The 26,003-nt window shown below is 46.3% G+C and overlaps 1 protein-coding gene across 1 annotated transcript in view; it reads left to right on the top strand.

The window, feature by feature from the left end:
• The window catches only part of ADGRB2 (adhesion G protein-coupled receptor B2), a 169,188-nt gene that overhangs the window by 44,298 nt on the left and 98,887 nt on the right, over positions 1-26,003 (top strand). The window contains exons 2-3 of the mRNA XM_035118985.2: positions 1,140-1,935; positions 20,290-20,373. Of these exons, the coding sequence (XP_034974876.2) occupies positions 1,155-1,935; positions 20,290-20,373 (865 nt within the window). The 5' untranslated portion in view covers positions 1,140-1,154. The remainder of the gene's footprint in view (positions 1-1,139; positions 1,936-20,289; positions 20,374-26,003) is intronic.

Raw genomic sequence — 26,003 nt, 5'->3', positions numbered from 1 at the left:
ACCCCTCAAACAGAAAAAAGTGCCAACAAACACAGCATCCCTATGTGTTGCTTTAATGGGGCTGTTTTATCACACATTTTAATAATGACCAGTTTTATATTAATATCTGAATGGGTATGTTCTATTGTTTTAAATATGCTGTGTTTTTAATTCTTCTGTATTTTAACAATGTTGTGCAATCGGTATTTATGTCTTGTTAAACTGCTTAGAAACCATCTGGGCATTAAGTGGCCTAGGAATCAATAAATAATAATTATAAGTATTGTGCAAAAGTAGTTTACAAAAATATGTATGCGGGAAGGAATGCATGCAAAGCATGTCCACATTTTTGTGCAGAATTTAAAAATTAAAATTGCATACAGGTGTAGATATTGGGCGACCTGAACCTAAGCTTGGTAAAATGGCAAACCAAGAAGAACCAAAATTGACAGATCTGTCCATCGTTACATTTCAGGCAGCGAGGCTCCAGCTTGCCCCAAAGCCACAGCCTTTCCCCAGAGTTGGGAGCCTTTTCCTCTAAGGACAGCCTGCTGGTTGCTGTGGCTCCAGGGTTAGCAGAAAGCACAGCCCACCCCTGACTATTATTTTTCAGCTCTCGCCCCCTTTTGTACCTTCAGCCTCCTGTATTTCAGGGCTGGGTTGCAGCCCTTGGGATGGGAGAGAAATTCAATTCACTACGCATTTATGGGCAACCCTGTCTAATTCACATTCTCTAAAACATAGCAACCCTTCAAAATTCATGCTTTTTTGAATTTTGCAATGTGGTCCTCCAGCCTATTAATGTGTTTGAAATTGCATATGCAAGTGTGTATTAAAATGCATGTGAAAATAACATACCAAAAATGCATTATATAAGTGGAATTTCATTTGCAAAAATGTGTATACAAGGCCAAACTACATAGAAGGGCATGCATATTAGGAGAAATTGGCAGCAAAATGCTGCCAAATTTTCGTAAGAACATTAAAAAAGACAATCTGCAAACTGGTATGAAAATGTGGCGAACCGAACCAGAAAATTGCTAAGCGGAAGAAACCAAAATTGTCAGATTTGAACAACCCTAGACTTGCAACTTTGAAAATAGATTCCAGGGTTAGGACTCTTCCCCCATTTAAACTGTCCTCCTTTTTCTTCTTTTAAGGGCAAATGTCATAGGATGAAACCTGCTGGACCACTCTTACTGTCTGTGATATCGTGTCTCCTGTGGCTGTCCCGGGGCTTTGACCCAGCTCCCAGCGCCTGCTCCGCCTTGGCCTCCGGGGTTCTCTACGGCTCCTTCTCACTGAAGGACCTCTTCCCCACCGTTTCCACTGGCTGCTCGTGGACCCTGGAGAACCCCGACCCCACCAAGTACTCCTTGTACCTCAGGTTCAACCGGGAGGAGCAGGTCTGCACCCACTACTCGCCCATGGTGCTACCACTGGATCATTACCTCTCCAACGACACCTGCAGCCAGCCAGAAGTGACAGCCTCACCCCGGGAGGAAGAGGAGGAAGACGGAGGGGAGGTCAGGTTGGAGCTGTGCCAGGGAGGGGGCCCCTTCACCTTTTTCCACTTCGACAAGAACTTTGTGCAGCTGTGCCTGGCGGAGGAGCCCGAAGCGGCCCCCCGGCTCCTGCCCCCCGAGGCCGTGGAGTTCCGCTTTGTGGAAGTCCTCCTGATCAACAACAACAACTCCAGCCAGTTCACCTGCAGCATCTTGTGCCGCTGGCTCGAAGAGTGCCTTCGCCTGGGCACCGGCCAATCCTGTGGCCTCTCACAAACCGGCTGCACCTGCCAGACCCCCCAGACCCTCCCAGCTCCTCCCCAATCCAACCAGACGCTCTCCAATGCTCTGACACCACCTGTCACAAGCAGCAGCAGCAGCAGCGACTGCTGCGTGACCGAATTGCATTCTGGGAATGCGAATGATGTATACTCTCCAGAGATTAAATACGGTGAGTGTGGATGCACGGCATGGGGTTTGGGCATTGTGGAAACGGGTCCTGTCGCAAATGTCACGGAATGGATCACTTGTGGAAGTCTCTGCCCTTTGTATGTTCAGAGTGCTTCAAATAATTTTGGATAGCTCACTGGTTCTACTAAGGACTGGCATCAGGGATGAGCTGAAATGGGATTGGGACATATTTTGCAAAACAATTTACCCCTTGCAAAGGGTTTGGTGATAATGCTATTTCTTTAAAAATATTTTCTTTAAAAATACTTGAGCAAGATATAACAAAATTTGACCAGTCAACCATGCAAGTCTTTTTTTTTTAATTATACCATGCCATGTGATGGATTGTGTAAAAGGAAGTGTGGACACTGAAGTATGGAGACTATGGAAGGGCTGATAGGCATGCACAACACATTTTGTTAGGTTGCACACCCAGGGAATATTTTTCAAAAATTTATTTCAAGAAAGGACAAGACAAAAAATGGTAAAGGTAAAAAGGCAAAAGGCTAACAAAACAACCACAACACAAGTGGTCAAAAGCCAAAACAAGAGATTTTTCCTCCAGAGAAAAAGACCAGTGCCAAGCTGACCAGAGGCAGGGCAGATCTGGAGCGCCAGGTGCAGGGTGGTATCTCCTCCTCCTCCTTGCTTGTGCACCACAAAAGCAGCTCCACATCCCCACGGATCTCTCTCCACAAAAGGTGATGAGTGGACCTCAGATGGAGACAGCCATGAGACAGATGCAGGCAGAAGAAAAACACTGGAATGGATCTGCAGCTTCTGCCTGTGTCCATCTCTGGAAGTGATGGTGGGGTGATTGACTCCAGAAGCAGCAGCCTCTCCTCTTCCCTTACTGCTGCTGCCACTGGAGCCAATCACCCTACCACCTCTTCCAGAAATGGACACAGGCAGAAGTTGCAGATCCACTCCAGATCCATTCCAGCCTTTTCATTCTGCCTGCATCTCTCTGGCTGCTTCCCTCCCCCTCGTGCCTTTTGCCTACCTCTCTCACTAGCCAGCTCTTCCCTGGTCTGTACCCTCTTCTCCTTGCCACAACCCGCAGTTTTTAAAACAGGATGTGCCAGGGCACACCCAGCAAACCCTAAACATTTGACCTGTTACTTGTGCAAACATCCTGTATGTCTGTGTTGTGTGAATGGGAGAAGAAGGGCAAGCAGGGAGCTCCTGTGCCAAAGAAGCAAATACTGCTTGAATCCGTCTTCTGAAGGAGCTGAAGGGTGTTCTCTTGACAGCTCTGTGAGTGTTGGAGGCTGGGTCTGTAGGTACCTCTGGCCGCACCCACCACTAGCATGTGGCCCCCAGAATGTTTCTCTCAATAGTGTGTGGCCCTCAGACTGAAAAAACTTCCCCACCCCTGCTTCAGTGCCATTAGTTAACCATGTCCTGTGTCAGAAAGAAATATCTCATTTGTGTGTGTTACGGATGTCTTTTGTGGTCCTGACTTAATATGTTATGAGAGAAGGAGGGCAGCACCTCTCTCTAGCACACATATCTTCCGTACTGGAAGGTGCCGCTTCTTAAGTGGGTCTTTTGCCCCAGCTGAGCAGCTCCTGCTTCTCCCCCGCTGACCTTCCACTCCCTGAGCTGGTGAAAAGAAGGCAGAAGTGTGTGAGGAGGCCCTGTTGTCACTCTGCCTTGGCAGAGACATAGAAAACAATCTACAGGGAAAATGACCCCCTTTCCCGTGGCAAATTACCCTTGACTATGATGGCCCAGGTGCCTGTTATTCCAAGCTGGAATATAAAGAAGCTGCAATTCAGCCCGAGCAGACTATTAACCAGACTGAATGAGCCCATTTGCTTGTTAGACGGTAGCGCAAGCTGAAAGTGGAATGAAACCTTTTCTCTCTGGTCCAGCGGATGACCGCCTGTGAAGTGATTCCTTTGGGAAAAGGTTGTTCCTCCGGCTCCACTCCCCACCTGCCTGATCTGGAGCCCTCTCTTTGCGCACTGGCCTCAGTGTGCCAGACCCCTTAAGGTGGGGTCTCTCAAGTGACTTCCCTTCATTTCTGGGAGGGAATTTGATCTTTGCAGATTCTAATACAAACCAATATGACCCTTATCTCCCAGACTAAACTGACCAGCTGCCCACTGGTTTTTAGCTCTTCCTATATGCTTCAACGGGACCCAGGTGGCGCTGTGGTTAAACCACTGAGCCTAGGGCTTGCTGATCAGAAGGTCAGCGGTTCGAATCCCTGTGACGGGGTGAGCTCCCGTTGCTTGGTCCCAGCTCCTGCCAACCTAGCAGTTCGAAAGCACGTCAAAATGCAAGTAGATAAATAGGAACCGCTACAGCGGGAAGGTAAACGGCATTTCCATGTGCTGCTCTGGTTTGCCAGAAGCGGCTTTGTCATGCTGGCCACATGACCTGGAAGCTATATGCTGGCTCCCTCGGCCAATAATGCGAGATGAGCGCGCAACCCCAGAGTCGGTCACGACTGGACCTAATGGTCAGGGGTCCCCTTTACCTTTTATATGCTTCAACACAGTCCCTGACTCCAAAACATACCAAAATACATTTTGAAACCTGTGTTTTGAGAGATGGGCGCATTATTTGTTTCTAAACTGCTTCTAATTACTGTATTTTTAAATTGCTGTGACGTGCCCTGGGACCTTTTAGTGAAGAATCCAATGAAGAGATAACTGATCTGACAGTCATTGTTGCCTTGAAGAAAGTGACTTCTTCTCCTCCTCTTCTTTGACATGCCTTCCTTTACATGATGGTGTATCTGGTACAAAGTGCCGTCCCCAGGGAAGCTTGCCAGACCCCATAAGCACCTCCTTTTTATCCATACTCTTTGATTGCATAAACTGGTGGCTGCCTGTGACTTGTTGCAGCTGCGCGGCTGTGGTTTTGCCACTTCTCTTAGTTTTCAATATGCTTTTGACTGATAGTTGTTAGCTGATTTGAATTTTCTTGGGGAAAAACAATTATTATTTGAGGCCTTTATGTTGTGCTGTTGTGTGTTCAAAGCACATCACATCACAAGTGACATGTTTCTGTGGTGGGGGAGACATACTTTGCTCATCTCAGCTGCTCAACCCCAAAGCTCAGCTTGGACTTCTGCCTTCTCTGCTGAGCTGCTGGGGCCAAGAGTCAGCGAGGAGAAATCTTCGGGGTGGGGTGGAGTGTGGGGAGAGTAATCTCCCAGCCTTCTGCTGCGGCAAGCATGTGGATAAATTTGCAATCGCCAGAGCCGCTATTGCTTTCGAAGGGCAGTAGCTTGAACTCTCCGTTACCTTCCTCAAATTATGTTTGACATTCAATTAAAACCCCGAGGCACCTGGACGTAAAACGTTAGTGTAGCTGGAAAGTCGCGGGGGTAATGTGTTTTTTTTATACATTATTTTATTTGCAGAGTCATCAGACACTGGGCCAGAGGGAATTGGACTTGTCCTCGACTGCAGTTATGGGGTGGTGGCGAGTGGTGGGGAAGAGAGGGGGCTGAAAAAGAGCCAGGCTGGGGCTGGCGTCATGTAAGAGCTGAGTTTCAAGGAAGGTGTCTAGGCTAAGGATGGGGGAAAGATTCAATTCTGCATGGATTCAAAGGCAAACCTGCCTAGTACTCTCTTTCTGAAACAATGCACAGCCTGAATCTCAGCCATCTTTCAGAACTCACAGGTCTCTTGATTTTGCAGTGTAGTTCTCTGTCCAAATAATGTGTGTACAGATTCATATCCTAGGGTAAAGTGTGCATAAAAACCACACATATTTGTGAAAAATATTAGGATTTTTTTTTTTGCAATATGGTATGTATTAGGGAAAAATATGGATGAATATTCATGAATACTTTTTTTTAAAGTCATCATCATCATCATCACAAACAGATATGGAAAAGTAAGAAAATCAGGCAGAGGGCCTTCTCAGTAGTGGAGCTCACCCTGTGGAACACCCCCCCCCCCATCAAATGTCAAGGAGATGAGTGACTATATAACCTTTAGAAGACATCTGAAGGCAGCCCTGTATAGGAAATCTTGTTAATGTTTAATGTTTTACTATGCTTTTATATACAGTGGTACCTCGACTTACGAAGACGATCTGTTCCGCGGCCGTCTTCATAAGTCAAGGTTTTCAGATGTCGAAGCACCGCTTGTGCGCATGCACGAAGCGCGATTTTGTGCTTCTGTGCATGTGCAGATCGCGCGTGCAGGGCGCGCACAGTGAAAAAACTTCCAGGGTTGTCGACTTTGGAAGTCGAAACCTTCGGAAGTCGAAGTGTTCGGATGTCGAGGTATGGCTGTATTCTGGAAGACACCCAGAGTGGCTGGGAAAACCCAGTCAGATGGGTGGTGTACAAATAATAAATTAGTATTAGTATTAACATTAGTTTTGGTAGTATTATTAACTAAAATTGACAGATTTGCCTGTCCATACTATCAGTGTTCTCGAAGCTATGAACATGAGTCTGACCAAACTGCGGGAGGCTGTGGAAGACAGGAGTGCCTGGCGTGCTCTGGTCCATGGGGTCACGAAGAGTCAGACACGACTAAACAACTAAACAACAACAACTATCAGTCTTGCAGAAATTTGAGATTATGCAAAACTGGACTTGTTTTGAGTAGGTTCAAGGAAAGTGGAAAGTAGAAGAAAGAATCCTGGATGGAGCCCTAGATTGTAGGTCTCATTGTCTCATGGTTTGCTAGGGAAACAGCGATCAGACTTGGAGTGCCTCACCCCTTTCACTGGCAGCTTCCAAGTAGGTGGGGGGGGGTTGTTTGTGGGTGTCCTTTTTTCATTCTACAAATCATCTCACAGCTGATATGCATTCTGCAGCCTTCCCGGGTGCCACACTCCCTGAAAACACCATGATATCCTTGCCTTTTCCAACATGAAATATGGAGACCATAATGTCGACTTGCCTATTGTACTGATTACTTTGCAGTAAGGATCTCTGACATAATTATGGCAAGCTCATTCAGCACTCTACAGTGCTATATAAATACAGAGCTTCGTTATTTTAAGCATTCAGTTTTTCAGCTCTAACAGAGTTGCAGAAAACCTGATTCATCATGTATCTGATAAAGTGGACTGTAGTTTGTGGAAGTTTGTTTCGCCATAATAAAATGGTTATTCCTTAAGGTTCCGACTCTTCAGCCCAGTTTGGACATAACTCTTAAGCCAAACCATGGCCAAATGTGAACATGCAAGGATGCAGGTCCCAACAGTAAATATTGAGGCAGCTTTATTCTTTCTTTGGCCCTGCTTCTACTGCACCAGCATTATGTCCAAACTCAGGCTTATGGTTTGTCTCAAGCCCTACAAACCATGAGCTGTAGCCAAGGCTTGTCCTAGGCTTAATGCTTATGGTTCATGAGTTCAGAGGTAATGGTAAGCCAAAGCATGACTTATTTATGAGTAATGTGACAGCAGTAGGGAAGGAGGAGAAATTTGACTCGGTTTTCATTTAAAGACAAACTTGCCTAAGTGGCACTTTCCAAAAAGATATGAGAACACGAAAAAAAAAAACAGCCTTCCTTCAGAATTCACACTTCTCTGAATTTTGCAGTGCAATCCTCCAGCCAAATATTGGGCACAAAAAATACGTATATGGCGGTGAATTGTCCAATGTAAATGCAAGTGTTAGTGAAAACAACACAAAAGTCTGCATTATAATAGGGAAAATGCTTTGCAAAGATTTGTATATTAGGCAAAATTGTGACAGCTCCCCAAAGTAGTTCACCCTGAAACAATAGCAGGAAAAGCTTTAACTCCCCTTCTCCCCCACCCTCTGTCAAATCTCCCCAATTCTGTCGGTTGCATAAATTGGTCCCGATTGTGCCCTCTAGACAGTTCCCCCCAGGACTCATGAGTGCATCTGAGCATGTGGGTGAAATATATAGCATGAGAATGTGCTCAGAATAGTGGTTCTTTGAGAATCGGGGGGGTGATTGACAGAGGACGGAAAACTCCACTCAGTCACTCTGTTCTGGCTGCTGTCAGAGTCAGGACTGTGGGCATGCTGGACTCACACCATGGCCGGAGCTGGCACCTCTCGCATCTTTAATTCCACAGTTCTGGGCTTTGATGGTTCCCAGCTGTCTTTTCTGCGGGCTGTGTGTGTCTATCTCGCTGGCATCTCTTCTGGCCCATTTGTCACTGTGGCTCACAGATGTCATGCAATTTCTCCGCTGCCCGGGTGCAGCTCGCTGGCACGCAGAGCTCCTTTCTTACTATGCGAGAGAATCTTCCCCAAACCCCTGCAGGGCCAATATGCCTTCTGTGGCACTAAAACATGGGCCTGTGGAGGCACCCCCTCCCCTTGTTCCATGCTGGCTGGCTGGCTGGCTCTTTGGGAAACGAATCAATTCACAGGCCCCTGGTCCCCCCCCCCATTCAGGCATGTGCCACACCGGCCTTGGAGACAGCTCTGCTGAGGAGGTTAGAATGAAGATCGTAGGAAACCATCAGGTCACCATGGCAACTGGTATGCCAGAGGGAATTGCCTTATGCAAGGATGATTAGGGAGAGGAGAGAAATATGTATGATCTTCAGCTTGGTTTTATGGGGTGGGGTGGGGGAATCAATAGCTCACAGAAAGAGGAGCAGTGCTGGTAGGTTGGGGTTTGTAATGGGTGGTTTGTTCTTTGGAAGACAGGTGCACCACAAAGTAACACTTTGATGTTCTGGGTTCGAGTCTATTCAGCCAATCAGAAGCGGAACGTCAGGCTTCACATAGTTGGCAGGTTCTATCGAGGACAGGCAAGAGGGGATCAGGCCTTTGGTGCTGCGCTGTGGTGGCTGATGCCCATTTGGACTGGTATGGTGGAAGGCAAGGAGGCCCTAGTAGGTGGAGCCAGAGTGAATGATGGGCAGAGCCAAAGCCAATGACAGGTGGAGCCAGCTAATTCTAGTTCAGTCCTCATCTTCTTTGCCTGATGTATTCTTTTAGGTAAACAGTAAGACTAAGCTCACCCAGTCACTGCCACTCTCTGGATTGGTTGTAAATTAGAAGGCAGGCAGGTGGGGGCTGACTGAGGTTGTGGGGCAGTGCCCCATTCACGCTAATGGACCAGCCTTCCATAGGGTAGCAGTATCCAAGCAATGGAATTGTGTCCCCCCTGGAGGTTTGGTCAAGGCTCCCTGTGCTTCAGGATTTCTATTGGACCATCAAGGCTAGAGACAGGGGAGAAATCTGATTCAGTTCACATATGAAGCGAGTTTTATCAAATCTGCACTCTCCAGAATAATGTGAGAACAAAACACAGCTATCCTTTGAAATTTGCACATATATGAATTTTGCAGTGCAGTTCTCCAAGCAACCAATGTTTACGAAAGTTAGGTAAATGTGTGCCTAAAAATGCAAGTGTTAGTAAAAATAACATACCAAAATGCATTATACTAGGATAAATTGCATGCACGAATGCGTACATGAGTCAAAACAGCATGCAAAAATGTGTTTATTAGGGAAAAATTTTGCACACCAAAATGCTGATGAATTTTCATGAGGATTAAAAGCAAAATCTGCAGATTGATGCAGAAATGTGGGAAACTAGCTATAAAATAGGAAAAAATAGAAACTGAGAGGACCAAAATTGACAGATTCCACCCCCAATCAAGATCTGGACCATTTTGCTGGGCTTTCGGTGAGGGTATTGCTTTTGGGGCTTGTGGTTACCTGTAAATTCTTTGGTTTTTTTACTGGTATGTTTTCACTGTGAATGTTTTGGGTTTTTTCATAGTAATTTGCTGGTTGTAATTTTATCTGTTAACAGCCTTGGGGGGCCTTGGGGCAGAGAGGTGGCCTATATACATATTAAATAATCAAACAATGCAATAAAGGTCACATAAGCAGCAAGGTAAAGGAGTCACACAACCCACTCCCCATTGGGTCTTGGTGCAGATTCCTGTAGCTTGGTTACAACATGACTAGAGTATAGATGCTGCATGGATTATATGATCCCTTTGCCTGGTGGCATCTGCTTGGTTTGAAGGGGTTGTGCCATCTGGAACAGTGTGGGGTCATGTGACTCCCCGTTGCAATGTGATTGGAGGACATGCTGTGGTTAGTGTGGCCCTGTCATTGGTACATTATCTTGGCTTGTTCCACCCCTTGGCTATGCTCTGTCCCCACTGTGGGAGGCAGTATGCCTCTAAATACCAGTTGGAGGGTGTGGCTGTTTTGCCTCATGTCTTAGAATAATAGAATAATAGAATCATAGAGTTGGAAGAGACCACAAGGGCCATCCAGTCCAACCCCCTGCCAAGCAGGAAACAACATCAAAGCATTCTTGACATATGCCTGTCAAGCCTCTGCTTAAAGACCTCCAAAGAAGGAGACTCCACCACACTCCTTGGTAGCAAATTTCACTGCCGAACAGCTCTTACTGTCAGGAAGTTCCTCCTAATGTTTAGGTCTTGCTTGTGGGCTTCCCATCGGGGCACCTGGTTTGCCATTGCAAGAACAGGATGCTAGACTAAATCAGCCTTTGGAGGCTCTTCTTATGTTCTATTGCTAATAATTGTGTGCGTGCAGTGTGTGTGTGTGTGTGTGTGTGGAGGACATCATTACAATGCCGACGTTTTAGACCATGGATCCTGTTTCCTAGGACTATGGTGGCAGTAAAGTAGCAGGTTTCGTTTTAAGGCGGAATAAATTTCTTCATCTGTAGCTGGTAGGGGATTGTTTTTTTCCCCCTTGGTGGAATTTTCATTTCATTTTTTAAAATGGTGCTTGCATGCAGTGGAATGAATGCTTTCAGCGATGAAGGCGGCAGGGCACGGATTATAGAGTGTGCAGGGAAAGTTAGTAAATTTGGACCCATTTTATGGAGCCAATAAGTGTCAAGGCGATCAGTGCAGCAGAAGCAGAAGCAGGGAAAGCAAGAAAGGCCCCAAACGGGGATAGTGGTGGTGGTATGCCTGTGTGCTGAGAAATTAATGCCCAGATTTTGATAGCTTGGGAGGGAACGGAAGAGAGAATTGCTGATAAATCGCACCAGTGACCAAGTCCTAAAGGAGGGGATGATGGACTCCCAATTACGCTGCTAAAAGCCTTCCAGACATGTCGCCCTTCCAGATGACCTGTTTGTTCAGCATTCATCCTGATTTGCTTGCACAAAGCTTACGTGGTGGTTAGACCATGTCCAGCCTTTATTGAGCATTCATTCTGGTTTGTTTATGACAATGAACATCCATCCTGATTTACTTGCACAGTGATTGCCCTTCTTTGGGCTACTGATTCGTCCATTCTGCATTTTTCAATGCCTTTCTTCGTCACTTGCCGAACTTCAGTTGTTGTTTGTTTTTACGTCGATTTTTTGTGTGCTAAGGCAACAGAATGCTTTAGCGCACTTTAACCGCATGAACCTAAAGTTGCGGTGTGCTCTTGGATCCCTCTCACAGAATAGTGAGGGCCTGGAGGCAGCCATGGTTGTAACAGGCTAGTAAGATGACCATCATTCTGTCAGGGGGGGGTGAGTCTGGCGAGGACGCTGGTATGTTGCAAGGTACCATTGGAGGGGAGATTCATTTTTGTGTGCAGGTGTCTGTGGCTGCCATTCATGTCCATGGGATGCTGTAGGGGAGGTTGCAGCCATCATCCTCTACTTTCACAGAAGCTAATGAGGGATATTCTGATAGGAGCAATGGCAAGTTCTGAAAATTGCTAAAATGCTCCCCTCCCCCACGGCCTACCAACAGGACCACATCAGGTAAACACAGGAAACTGCCTGATACAGATTGGCATCAGCTATCCAGGAATTTAGGCTGTGGCCATTCTTGGCCCTCCCTGGAGATGCCAGAGATTGAACCTGCAAAGCAGATGCTCTACCACTGAGCTACACCCTTTCCCCTTAATCAGACCATTGGTCCAGTATTGTCTACACTAATTGGCAGTGACCCCCCCCCCCTGAACATCAGGCAGGGGTCTCTCCCTGTCACCTTTTGCATTCAGATAATGTGCTTGGCCTGCTGAGGTTTTGGCCAAGCACTAGAGAGGCTTGCAAATCATCTTTTTCCTCTGCGTCTGCAATAAGCAGGACTCTCTTCTTTAAGCGAGCAGGTAAAAAAGTCCAGGTCAAATTAGATGACAATAGCTTCTTTTATTCAGGCTGCAGATGTGCCTCAAAACCTCTGTTCATCAAGTGTCTTGCGTTGCATTCCCTGTGCAGCTTCTTTAAGACCAGGTGGGTGCAAGGAGGCCCATGCCATCGGTGGGCCTGATCCCTGGGAGCATTTCCACAGGGGGCGCCTGAACTCCAGCAGGAGCTGTGGTGGCAGCTCCTCTCTCCCCACACTCCCTCTTTTCTGTCCAGCGAGATTATTGGTGGTATTAAGGCCAATTAGCATGTTTGCTTTTTATTCTTGGCCATTTGTTTTCCTGTGGCACGAAGCATCTGCTGGGCCAATAACGGGACTGTCTGCAAGGGCGGGGGAAGCAGCCTCCATCCAGCCCTCTCCCCCTCCCTCCTGCCTGGACATGAGCACAGGCCCTGTGTGGGCCGTCTGTGGCAGCCCTCGCCCACTGCGACCAGATGGGAGGCTATCATCAGGAGTGGCAAATAGCCCTGCTTTGTATAATTGACAGATTGTTATCAGCAATACTTGACTTGTGCCTAATAATAACAAAAAGGAGAATTGGGGGAGAAGACGGGAGGTGGAAACCTGGCACCGCTTCTGATGGCTAAGCAGGGGAGAGCTTGGAAAGCCTCTTGTCACATCTGAAGGGCAAGGGAGTTAATTAGGGCTGGTGCAGCAGCCTGCGGGTGCAGCTTGCTGGTGTTGCTATGTGCGGAAGCCCTCTCGACATTTCCTTCTCTTTCCTGCAAAGAAAAGCATCTTGACTTTTTCAGGTAGGACCAGGGGGGGGGCTGACAAGCAGGAAACCCAAGAGATGGCATTTCACCAGTGCAGAATGGGGGCGCTACAGTGCAGCTGCATCTTACGAGGGTGTTCGGTTCCAAGAGTACCATGTAGACATGAAAACATGTATACCCCAACAATTCTGATGGAACTGCCCCCACATGAGTGGCCCTAGCCTTCCAGAGCTGGCAGGCTGAGTGGGCCATGCCCCTCAAGCAAGGCAGAGAGCTTAAAAGCCCTTTCTGCTCCAGGAAAACCTGGCCTGGAAAGAGCTTTTAAGCACTCTGCCTTACCTGCATTTAACTTGCGAAATCTTGCCCAGCCACCTGCCAAACGCCTATGGTTGAAACTGCGTTAAGTTAAATGCACATAAGATACAATTAGACTACATTTGCCAAACCTGTTGCCCATTTGGTGTGTACGGAATGGAAAATCTATCCCAACAATATAATTCTCAGGTGTCAAGGGTTGAGTCTCCAGCATTTGCTCAGAACTGCTTCTCCCCATATAAACCGACCCGGACTCTGTTTTCATTATCTGAGGCGCTTCTTCATGTGCCTCCTCCACATGAGCTCCAGAGGGTGCAAGATGAGAACAGACCTTTACTGCAATGGCTCCCCATTTGTGGACTGCACAAATATATTTTTAGATGCCAGGCAAAAATGTTCTTCTTAAACCAGGCCTTTGGCTGATTAATATTCTACAGCCTTTTAAAAGTGTTTGTGGATTATTGTTTTGTTGTTTCTGTTTTAACTATTTACTTGTATTTTTATCTTGTGAACCGCCCTAAGATCTGCGGATGAAGGGCAGTATATAAATCTCTCTCTCTCCCCCCAAGCTGTATAATGAAGGTGCCAGACACACCTTTGTGGGGAGTTCCAATGTGTGTGGGGGAGGGCCTCATGCACCTCCCCATCAGGTGGTGTGGTAAGGTGGGTGGGGTGTTGGTTGTCTTGGGGGCTTACTTTGGCTGAGGCTTGGGGCTGCCCCTACACTGTTGCCTATTATAGCCAGTGCTATTTTTCTAGAAAAAGAGGTGCCTGAACTCACCATAAACACCTCATTTGTTCTCTTATAAAGGCAATGGCACCCACCTGAGAGGTATCTGAACTGAGTTCCAGCTGAAAAAAGCCCAGATTGTAACCATGCATAATTCTTTCTTTGTCTCCATCCCTCTGCTGGGGGAGGTTTCCAGGGTCCTGCCTGCACCTCTGATAAGCTGCCTTGGTGGTTTTGGGAAGAGGTCTCAGGTTGCAGTAAAAGCCCAGCCTGCTGTTTCTTTTTAAATCACTGCACATTCTCTCACACTGTCATTGCATGGTCCGATTTTAAATAAGCCCTCTCCTGCGGTCCTTTGCTGCTTCCCTTGGGAGTCTCACTCTCCTGCCTAATAGAATTTTCACCCTCCCTGATAACCCCCTTTCCGCTCTATTCCTGGCTCCTTTCGCCTTCATTGCTGCCCATTTTTTCTTCTGTCGATCACAGATGACACAATCTGGCCCCCATTACTGCAGCAGATGAGCATCACGTTGCCCTTCCTGTATTTATTGTTACTGGAAACCCCAAGAAAGTCAGGGCAGTGTAATTCTATTACAGTCTCTCTAAAAGGGAACAGCAAATGAGGACCCAAATGCACCAACACAGCACTTAAAAAGCAAATTCGAGGTCCTCTTCTCAGTTCTACTGAGATTGTATCTGGAGTGCTTGGTGTAGAGAGATGGCAGAATTGCCTTTGCTTAGCAGAGGCAGGACCAAGGCTGGGCAGTGAAAGTTGGTTCCCCTCTTTGACTAAAGAGCTTTGACTCTAGGGAACATTGAATGTGATTTGTGCAAAGCGAGTGCCTTGGGGCTGTATTTGAAAATAACTGAGCTACTTTGTAAATGGGTTTGTAGTTCTGGGTGTTGGTGAAAATAATGCCCCCCCCATTTTTTGGCTTCATTTTCAGGCCATTAAACTGTGGCGGGGGCCATTCTGGCTGTTATTGAGGGCAGGGCGCATGATCAGTGCTAGATTCCCCTGCACAGGGTGCCAAGCTGAGGGGGTGCCCCAAGACCTACCTGTGGGTGAGGCATTCTCGTGGTGAGAGCTGGCGCAGCTCCATTTGCTGCTTTCTCCTGCCATTCCCCCAGAGTCACTGATGAAGTCAGGAGACTCACTTTCCTGGACCTGGTGCAGTGGCTAAGCAGGTGCCCATGGGAAGCCCAGTGCAAAAGCCCCCTGCCCTCTTGTGATTCCCAGCAACTTGCAATCAGAGGCATACTTCCTCCAGCACTCCAGAGGTAGGACACAACATAGTGACAACATAGGGATGCAGGTGACACTGTGGTCTAAACCAGCGTGCCTCTTCAGCTTGCCAATCAGAAGGTCAGCAGTTCGAATCCACACGATGGGGAGATCTCCCATTGCTCTGTCCCAGCTCCTGCCAACCTAGCAGTTTGAAAGCACACCAGTGCAAGTAGATAAATAGGCACCACTGTGACGGGGAGGTAAGCGGTGTTTTCGTGCACTCTGGTTTCTGTCACGGTGTTCCATTATGCCAGAAGTGGTTTAGTCATGCTGGCCACATGACCCGGAAAGCTGTCTGTGGACAAACGCCAGCTCCCTCAGCCTGAAAGCGAGATGTGTGCCGCAACCTCATAGTCGCCTTTGACTTGACTTAACTGTCCAGGGGTCTTGTAGCTTTTTTTGTGTGATGGCCACCCACTTGGATAGCTTTCAGACGAATTCAGGGCAGTTAAGTCTATCAGTAGATGATAAGACTATGGGTGGCTGGTTGACATGATGGCTATGTTCATGGTCGGAGGCAGTAATGCTTATGAATACCAGCTGCTGGAAACTGCAAGAGAGGAGAGTGCTCTTGTGCTCATGTGCTCCTTGCAGGCTGCGCATGAGCAGCTGGCCGGCCACAGGGAGAGCAGCTCTGACCCAACAGGCTCATTTAACATTATTATGTAGCAAGCACCACTAAACTCAGTTGGACTTGCTTCTCGGATGGTACTTTTAACAGGATACCCCTTTGATTATTTAATTTCTATACCGCTCGATATATTAAAAATACGTATCTCCAAGTGGTGTGCACAAATGAAGCAGCAGCAGCCAGCTAAAACAAAATGTTGCAGAGATATGCAGTCACACATTTAAACGTTACATTAATACGAAGTTACTAATAAGTATCAATCAATATCCATTCAGTTTCCTTCTGACGCACCCTCTTTAAATCTTGCAACTGCCTACCCCACCTTGTTCAGAGCAATGCGGACCTCCAGCCTGCTTCAAACCCTCTCCGCAGCAGGGAGCAGCTGGAGGAAGCCTGCCAATGCCTGGCTTTTCTCTTCCCTGCACTGGAGAGTTTATGGAGTCATTAAAGAAGGCAGCTGGTCCAGTTTACAGCCGAGAGTCCTGCTCGGTTTACCCTGAGGGTAAGACTTTGCGGCAAGGGGATCCTATGTGGGGAGGGGCATCAGGACCCCCTCCAGAGACCCTGTGTGCTCTGTGGAATAAACCCTCGAAATGGGGAAGAAAGGGTTAAATTCTGTAAGATTGGTTTGAACTGATCTGCCCTCCCGGACCGCATCTCCCCAAGCTCTGTTTCTTGAACAGGGAAAATCCTGGGCAGCTTTTATCTCTGTATATATAAATGTGTTAGTGGCATTTCTCCTAAAAGTATTCAAAGCTATTTACAATCAAATAATAAAAAAACACAGAATAATAAAACTCAATTTAAAATGCCGATAAAAATAAAAAACCTGCAGTATAAAAAGGAAAACGTCACATGACACAAGCCAGGGAGAAGTGACCTGCCAGAGTTAGCTAGAGGAATCTCCATGTGGCCCTCTGCTTCTCTCCACCTGGCCCTTGGAACTCTCTCCAGGCCACACCCTTTGCTGGCCCTCCGTCTCACTGCCCTTGAGGATTTTTGTCTGGCAGAGGGGCATCCTTGAATTCTGATAATGTCTCTTGCTTGCCTGGATGGAGGAAAGAGAGGGATTTGAGACTGTGCCTTTCAATCGTCTTTTTTTGCTTTATTATCATTATTTATTTACATTTATATGCTTTGACCTTTTTTAAAAAAACAACAACAGTCAAGTAGTATATAGCTGTTATGAAATAAATAATAAATAAATTGTATGGGCCCCCACCATCCCTGAGAAGCTTGCCTAGGAAGGAATGTGACTGTACCCCTGACCTAAAGCTTGAAGGTAAAGAGGCCCACCTGTGTTGTCCATACTAGGTTGGGCTCTGGGTACATATACCAGACCTGGCCATTGCAGGGCCTGATGCCTCATCCTCCTGCTCTGGCACACCCAGGCCCAATCATCTTAACAAGCAAGGCTTCCGATTCAACCCCCTTGAGAGCACAAATTCTCTTGATTTGGTCCAGCATGGCATAAGTGCCATGAATGATTATTTTTGCTTCTCGTTTTGTATTCGAGAAAGACCCCTTCTCCAGACTAGAGCTGCATATACACCACACATTTAAAACACATTTTCCCCCTCCCCAATCCCAAAGAATCATGGGCACTCTAGTTTGTTAAGGGTGCTGAGAATTATAGTTCTGTGATGGGTAAGCCACATTTCCCAGGATTTTTTTTGGGGGGGGGGGAGGTAGAGGAGATGTCCTTTAAATCTATGGTGTGTGAGCTGTCTGGGTGGCTTTTAAAAAAACCTTTGATGGGGAAAGTAGGATAAGGGGGAAAGAATCAAACAGCCCCTTCTCCTTTCCTCTCTCTTCCCGTTCCTGACTCACAGCTGACAATGCATCTTTGTCAGGCTTTTATACGTTCCTGTTAATTTCACGCAAAGTGCCCTTGATGGATCTCTTGTTATTTTTCGTGAGCTGAGCCATAAATTTGTGACATCTCACTGTAGCAATCTGTTAAGTGCATCTTGAGGGTGGCGGGGAGGAAGAAGGGCTTCTCTGTGGGTCTGCCTGTGCCTGTTACATACATGGAGAGGGAGAGGGAGAGAGAGATGGAGATGCTGGTTCCCAGAGGTGGTAGAGTCGGAGTGGAAACTGACCAGGAGACTCTGCCTAAACCTGGTGTTTCTATTTTGTGCCAAATACTTCTTCTGGTGAGGCCAAGAGAAATGTAGTTTAAGTGACACCTCCTCCACCACCCTCACACACTTCATTTACTCTGTCTCCCTTCTGCGTCCAAATTTGTTATAGGTCATGGTTAGGAATTCAGTCCAAGCTCCCTCCCTCAGAGCACTCTTTGCAGTAATGGGTTGTCATGTCCCAAATAGGAGTCGCCTTGTCAAATTGTAACCTATCCTGGTATTTGCTGCTGAAGGGTGGAAAATAAATGTTATCACCATCATCTGACTGGCCACAGTGATGACAGGATCCTGGACTGGATATGTCTCTGCTCTGATCCAGCAGCCAGGCCCTTCGTACGGTATGCCCTAATCTCCCCCCTCCCTGGCACTTGAACCATTATTGTAATTGTGCCATGACTGACAGGTATTCTGAGAAATCTCCTTCCATGCCACTGAGGAATCAGGATTGAGGCTGGAGAATGAGGGGTGGAATCCAACCTTGTGCTGCCATGCCACCTGCCATGTGACAGGGTCTGAACTGGGCTCAGAATAAAACTATTTTCTTTGACATGGTTAGTTTGCCATCCCCTGTTCCAACCTGACCCATCACTTCCCTCTGCTTCTCTTTCCTGGTTTTCCTTTGGAAGGATGAAGTACCTTTGAGAATTCAGAATGCTCCCCACCCCCACAAGCAGGCAGAGGAAACGGAAAGATAGAAATTGCCCACTCAAAGTGGGGGCCGCCCTATTGTGGTGGTGGACAAACTTAAGAACATAGGAAGTTGCCTTATACTGAGTCAGATCCTTGGTCCATCTAGCTCAGTATTGCCCACACTGACTGGCAGTGACACTCCAGGGTTTCAGCCCCAGGACATTCCCAGCCTGTGTATTGGGAAGTTTTTAATGCTTTTATGTTTTTAGAGATGCTGTAAGCCATCCAGAGTGGCTGATGGGAACCCAGCCAGATGGGCGGGGTAATTATTATTATTATTATTATTATTATTATTATTATTATTATTATTATTTCCTGGAGATGCCATTGCATTGGGGATTGAAGTAAATTATTTCCCAGAAGGCGGGGTTTGTCCAGGATCTTCGGCAAGTAAACAAACAAACAAAAAAAGTTTGGGGGCTGTCCTGGTTTTTACTTCTTGAAATATGGCAACCCTGCTTGAGCCATCCACCATTCTTGCCCTGAGCATACACGCTTGCTATCCCTCGCCACCAGGGCTGGATCTAGACACATCAAAGAACTGTTTCAGTTAAACATTTTGCAAACTTTGTATGAGAAATCAGCTTAGCAAAAACAGAACTCCACAGGGCCATCTGGTGTCACAGTGTTAGAATGCATAAATAATGGATATAAAGTGGGATTTTTCCCCCTTTGCCAGTGTAGCCAAGTCCTAGATCATGTGTACTCTGCATTTTAAGATTAAAATAAAATGTTGTGCAGGCGATGCAAGATCCCTGCCAAGAAAATTTGGATTCTGTGATTTGTCTGAATTATGCAGTTAGGGCGTTGCACATTTTCGCTTTCACTGTGCATAATTTTTTTCCCTACATTTTCTTGCTTCCCTTCATTTTCTTTCACCAAATCAGTAGTTGTGTGGCTCATGGGCAAGCGGCTCTGCTCCAACACTTGTTGCCAGGCCTGCCCTTCTCCAGTCTTGTCTGTTTTTGGAACCCATTCAGCTTCCTTAGGTTGACTGTGCATTTGTGTGAAGTACTCCTTTTCATTTTGTGATTTAAGATTAGTTTCCCCTGCATGCCCCTTGGAGTGCGCTTATTTCAGGAGAAAGTGTGGCTTATGAAACACTCAGATAAATAACACTTTGTCTCTCCTCATCTTACTGCATGTTAGTTTCACAGGATACCTTCTTTCCTCGTTCCATCATTTAATAAATCTCTGTTTTGTCAACCTACCCCAGCCTAACCTACCCCCCCCCTTATTAAGATACATGAGTACTGACTTTACATACTTATACCTAGAATTTCCTCAGAGTATCTCTCTCTCACTACCTTCAAGTCCTTTCTCAAAGCCCACCTTTCCCACAGTGCCTTTGGCTCAGTTCGTCAGCCTCATCCTATGGGAAAACTAACCAGATGTATCTGAAGCCCTAATATATAGGGAGGTATTCAACTACCATAAGTTTTACCCAGAGTATTGGAATGTGTGGGCCTGGCTGAGCTACATTTATTGATTTCAGTGGGTCTACTCTGAGTTAAACTTAGCTGAAGACCACCCATTTGCTTCCCCAGTTTTACTGACCCTTCCATCTTTTCAGTGGCCCTTCCAGGTTCAAATGGATTGCAACTCCTTGAGGCAGGAGCCTGTCTTTTACTTGGTAAAATACTGTGCACATTGATAGCACGTGATGATGATGATGGTCTTTTGCAGAGTACAGAAAACCCTTCAGAGCATGCAGATACTTCCTCCCCACTTTCTCCACTCACCAGCTCTGATAGCTATTTCATGGTTTCTTCCCTCTTTCAGGTGATGGGGTGGAAGCAGATCAGAAGGTGAAGACACAGTGGCCGCGGTCAGCAGATGAACCAGGGGTGTACATGGCACAAACAGGTAATGAATGACCTTGATGGGGAAAGCATGGGGAAATGAGAGAAGTCCTCAGGGCATTCTCAGGGAATCCTTCCTTGCAGCCAGGTTCAGTCAATCAATCAAGCTTTATTACGGTCGTACACCAGCTATTAAGTCTTTAGTCTTCTCCTCAGTTCGTGCCAGGGGGTGTGATTGGGTCCATGGGCATATTTGCAAACTGGAGAAGTTGTTGTGGTCCGCATAACCACGCCACAACTTAGTCTATTGGCACAGTCTCAGACCAGGACTCAATGGTAGTTTTGCTATCAGCTTTTCACCTCAAACACATTTTGAATGACATTTGGGGCGTCCTCCTGAGATGAAACACACCAGGAATTTTGAGGGAATACAGCATAGTTTTGATGAGACTTGCAGTGTTTCTGAAGATGGGAGGTGGCTGAGAAGTGGGAGAGGGGGGCGTTGGGGAGGTTCCACATATTCTCTCAATTTTCACCAGAATTCCCCTGAATTGAAATTTGAAGCAAATTGTTAAGGTTCTTCATCAGAATGAGCAGCACAAAATATTTAAAAGGAAAGGGTTTTAATGTATGAACTCCCCTCAATTTAACTTGAAATTGGATCAGCTTCTCTAGGGCACATTTGGAATCTTATCACCCTGCCATCTTGCCCTGATTTCCTAAATTTGTGGTGCTAGTTGTGCTATTTTGCATTGGAGTTTCATCTTCCAATATAATTGGTGCTCCTCGTCCAAGTCTTAGGTGCTAATGGCCAGACAGAGCTCAACAGTCCCCATAAGAGGATTTTGAAGTAAGAACCTCCAGAGCCTCGAGGGAGAGATGTACAATCACTGACCAAGAATGAAGGCGCTCCCCACCTGACCAGCCTATAGCTTTTGCAAAGGCCTTTTATGTTTTTCAACTAAAGTACCTTAGGGATGGGGAATTTGTGGCCCTCTAGATGTTGTTCTAGTCTTCTTTCTTTGGCGATCACTCATAGCTGAGTAAGATTGTCCTCCATAAACACAGTTTTAACAGTGGGTCCGTAAATGACTGTGGAGGCCAATTCTGGATTCACACATCTTTCCACAGTGGGGGCATAGGTTTCCAGGTGGGAATTGACCATGGTGAGGGTTCACCAAGTGTGCCTTCCTCTTAGCATGTTTCTCCCTTACATCCTGAGTTCAAGTGTCTTCAAAGCCCATGACACCTTTGGTAAAGGCTGTTCTCCAATTGGAGTGCTTGCAGACCAGTGTTTCCCGGTTGTCTGTGTTTATACTACTTTTTATGATTTGCCTTGAGAGAGTCTTTAAACCTCTTTTGTTGATGACCACCATCACGCTTTCCATTTTTAAGTTTGGAATAGAGTAGTTGCTTTGGAAGACGATTATCAGGCATCTGTACAACATGACCAGTCCAAAGAAGTTGATGTTGAAGAATCATTGCTTCAAAGCAATGTTGTTGTAGTACAGCTCCCATCATCCCTATCCATTGGCCATTGTGGTTGGGCCCAGTGGGAATTGGAGCCCATAAACCCTCAGCTGATGCTGAGGCCTCAGGAACTTTCAGACACCTTCCGTGTTGTGAATTGCAAATTACAACATTAGCATCACAAGCATAGTTAGTTTCTCAACTAGTCTAGCAACATCGCTGATTTTGAATATTGATTAGACGTGAAATCATCACTAATTTTAAGGAGACAACCAACTTTTTGAGATAGCTTCTGCATTTCATTGGAGGTGCCTCCCTGCTAGGAATGAGCAGAAAGTCTGGCCTTTCCGTCGTTCAGTTCAATATCTTTGACTCTGATTTACTTTTGTTTCTTTTTATAAAACTCTTTTGAAAGCAGGGGTCCTCATCTTTTGGGTCCTCATCTTTTGGGTCCACATTTGAAAATAATAAAATACTGCCAAGGGGCCCCCCAATATACCATTTCACAAAGGGAAACTAGTGGTGCTTACACTCCCCCCCCCCGCAACAGGCAAAACAAATAAAACACAGACAAATAAGCAGAACTCCACCCTAAAACTAAATCCCTCCCAAAAGCCAAAAACAAAAACAAAAAAATCTCAGTGGCAGGTGGCCTTGGTGGGCCCCCGAGGGGGTCATGCCTGAAGGCACTCAGTTCTGTGAGGAGAGATGCTATCACTCCTCCTGCTCCATCTCACACCAGAAAGCCCCTAAAGTGACGGCTGGCCCCCATGGATAAAGCTCCACTGCCAATAAGAGATTGTGGCAAAAATACTTAAATATATACTGTGTAGTGTATATATATATATATATATATATATATATATATATATATATAACATTTCAGCATATAATAATAAATAATAATTTATTATTTATACCCCGCCCATCTGGGCACTCTGGCAGCTTCCAACAGAAAAATAAAATAAAATAATCTATTAAGCATTAAAAGCCTCCCTAAACAGGGCTGCCTTCAGATGTCTTCTAAAAATCTGGTAGTTGTTTTTCTCATCTGGTGGGAGGGCGTTCCACAGGGCGGGCGCCACTACCGAGAAGGTCCTCTGCCTGGTTCCCTGCAACTTGGCTTCTCACAGGGAGGGAACCGCCAGAAGGCCCTCGGTACTGGACCTCAGTGTCCGGGCAGAATGATGTGGGTGGAGATGCTCCTTCAGGTATAAAATCCTCTCCCTCCCAGTTTGCAAAGCATCCTGAAATAATTTTAGATGAAGGATGGTATAGGAACATAAGGAGAGCCCTTCTGGATACATCAATACCAGCATCCTGTTCTCACTGTGGTCAGGCAGATCCAAAGGGAAGCAGGATCCAAGCACAAGAGTATTCTTGGCATTCAGACGCAGTCTGTGTTGTCTGGGGCTGGGCAGTTGCAGTCCTGAATGTCTAGAAGGCACCAGTTTGGCAAAGGCTGGCCTGTGGTTTTGCCAGTATGGCATTATTATTGTCCTACAATGTTCACAACAGCCTTGCATTGCTCAAAGGCAACCAATTTTGGGGTGAAGACGCCTGCCAGATGTTACAACTGGTAGCTCATCTAAGCTGGGACCAGCTATTCCTCATCAGCTTCTCCTCCAGCTCCAATAGTCACATGCATTTTAATTAAGATGCAGCTTCCAATGACTGAAAAACCTGCATCTCATCTTCAATCCCCACTGATCCCCCGAGCCCCATCATTTTCATGGTGACAGCGAATTGAGATGATGTGAGCTTATCCCTTCTTCCTATTTCCACCACCACCACCCTCCCTGGTGCAACTGAGCTTAATTTGCTCCATTTATGCGTTCTCTTAGCACCTTCCTTGGAGACCCATAAAGAAAACAAATGTATTAATTGTTTAGCTCCTGCGTATTTATTTAGCAAATTCGTCTGGGTAATGTGAACGCCATTCACTTCCCCTCTCCTCTCCCTTTCTCCTTGCCTTTGATTTATAGTCTCTGGGCCATTGTGTGCACTGCCTGCGAAGACAATTGGTGCTTCAATCCAGGAGAATTTAGAGGGATCTGCTGAGCCAGTTGTGCAAATATAGATAGTGGCAAGTCTGTTGACCTTGATAAATAAGCTTGTTTGGTGCAATGGCTACTGAATGGGTCACCAATGTGGTGCCTGTAGCTTACATGACACCCATGAGGTCTCACTCTGGAGCCTGTGAAGCTTCTGAGCCTCCCCACTCACTGTCCCCTTAGTCATGAACGGAGTCAGGGTGCAGCTCATCAGACCCTGGAGATTTGAATTCATTTAAAGTAGCTAGCCATTCCCTTTCCACCACTTTTCCTGTCTCGGGCTGCAGCTCCCTTCTTTGCATCATTTATTCTGTTATTCCCAGGTTAAGCACTGCTTTCCTTTTGAGTGAAAACAGAGGTGAAAAGGTGTTGAGCAGTTTCACCTTCTCTGTCACCCAGTAGCATTCCTCCAGCTTCTCTGCACAGAGGACTTCCTACTTCCTCTTTTTTCAAACATAGCCAAAGAAATCCATTTTGTTATTACAAAAATTATTATAAAAACCCAGTTGTGTCCATGGGCCGATAAAGGGTTGACGTACGGACTAGCTACATGCTTTGTAAAATAAAATAAAAAAATGCCAGTCATTCTCAATATCCTGCTGTAACCATTGGTTCCTGGCTTGCAAAGAAGGCCCCATATCAAAATAAACACAGCGTGGTGATAGGCAACCATACTCCCCAGGCTGACATTTCCTGATGTCCTTGGTAATATACTGGATTTCACCAACTGTGGCTTGGGCCTCTTATTTCCTAGCAGAGTCTTATTTTGTCTACTCCAGGCATTCTGGTAACAGAAGGCATCCACCCCCCTCTCACACACAATAATATCCATTTTACCCTCATACTTGAAGGTCAGTGTTCTGCAGGAATGACTTCTCACATGGACGCCCCTTTCGGCTAATATTTGCGTTCTCTTTCTTTCTCTCTCTTGCTCTTTGGAAAAATGTAACCCACCTCCCTCCTTCTTCCTCCATCTGTTCCTCCGTAATTTAAATGGATGTCCTCTACGGCAAGCCCGTCCAATAACTTCAGATAGATCATCAAGTCTAATAAAGAGCCAGATTGTTGTAAATGTCAACGCCTTGCCTGCTCAGGGCAGAAGGAAAGAGAGGCAGGCTGGTTGAACCAGGTCTGCGCCTCAGCCACCAGCCTTGACTGGGGGTCATCAAGGAGTGGGCCGCCTCATATTTCAGCAAGTGACGGGTCCACATATTTTCTCCACAGGCCAACCATGGTTTTTGAAGGGCATCCGCATGACTGAAAAAGTGGGGAGCCCTCAAGGGCAGAGGGCAAATCATGGCAGCTGTTTTTCAGATGCACCAATGCTCACAATTTTTTTTACAGAAAAGATTTGCAAGAGTCGAACAGTAGAAACATCAGTTTTTAGGCCAGGGTGAAAAAGCTCACAGAGGAATCTCTCTTTGGCCTTACAGAAATTTTCGGCTTCGCTCAGAAGTTTTGTTCAACAGGAAACTTTAGAATGCTTTTTACTTTGATTTTAGGAGCATACAGGTGGTAACTTAGGAATGTGCAGAATCCTTCTCAGAAATTTCACTAGAGGCCCTTAAAGTTTGTCTGTTTCTTCCTTGATGGTGGTGTAGAGGTAAAGAGGCATATCTCACCATTCTTCAGAAGTGTTCACCGAAGGCGAAGTGTCCAGAATCAATCTGAATTTTGTTTTAGGTGACACAAAAGTGGAAGAAAGGGATTCAGCTCAGTGGTATATGGAGCTTCTGCTTTGCATGCAGAAGGTCCAGGTTCAATTCCTAGCATCTCACAGTAAGACTGGGAATGTTCTCCTGGCTGAAACCTTGGAGAGCTGCAGCCTAGGTGAACCACAGGGTCTTGCAAGGTTGGGTGGCCACCTGTTGGATTATTTAACTCTGATTCCTGCATTGCAAGGGAGTGGACTAGATGGCCCTTGGGGTTCTTTCCATCTTTATGATTCGGTGAAGGGAAATTGCTATGTCCCTATGAAAATTCAGTAGCAGCTCCAGTGAGGAAAAAGACTCATCTTAGCTGTCAGGTATTAGAGCAGGCATTGGTAAACTAAGGCCCACGGGCTGGATCAAGCCCAGTTGCCTTCAGGATCCAGCCCAAGGACTGTCCGTGGATCGTGGTGGGGATTCTGTTCATTCGGGCTGCACCATTTTTCCCCTGCGCAATTCCA

Source organism: Zootoca vivipara, chromosome 6 (assembly GCF_963506605.1).
Source record: "Zootoca vivipara chromosome 6, rZooViv1.1, whole genome shotgun sequence".
Classification (NCBI taxonomy): Eukaryota; Metazoa; Chordata; class Lepidosauria; order Squamata; family Lacertidae; genus Zootoca; species Zootoca vivipara.
Note: the sequence above shows the minus strand (reverse complement) of the source record. Positions and strands in the feature narration are given on the sequence as shown.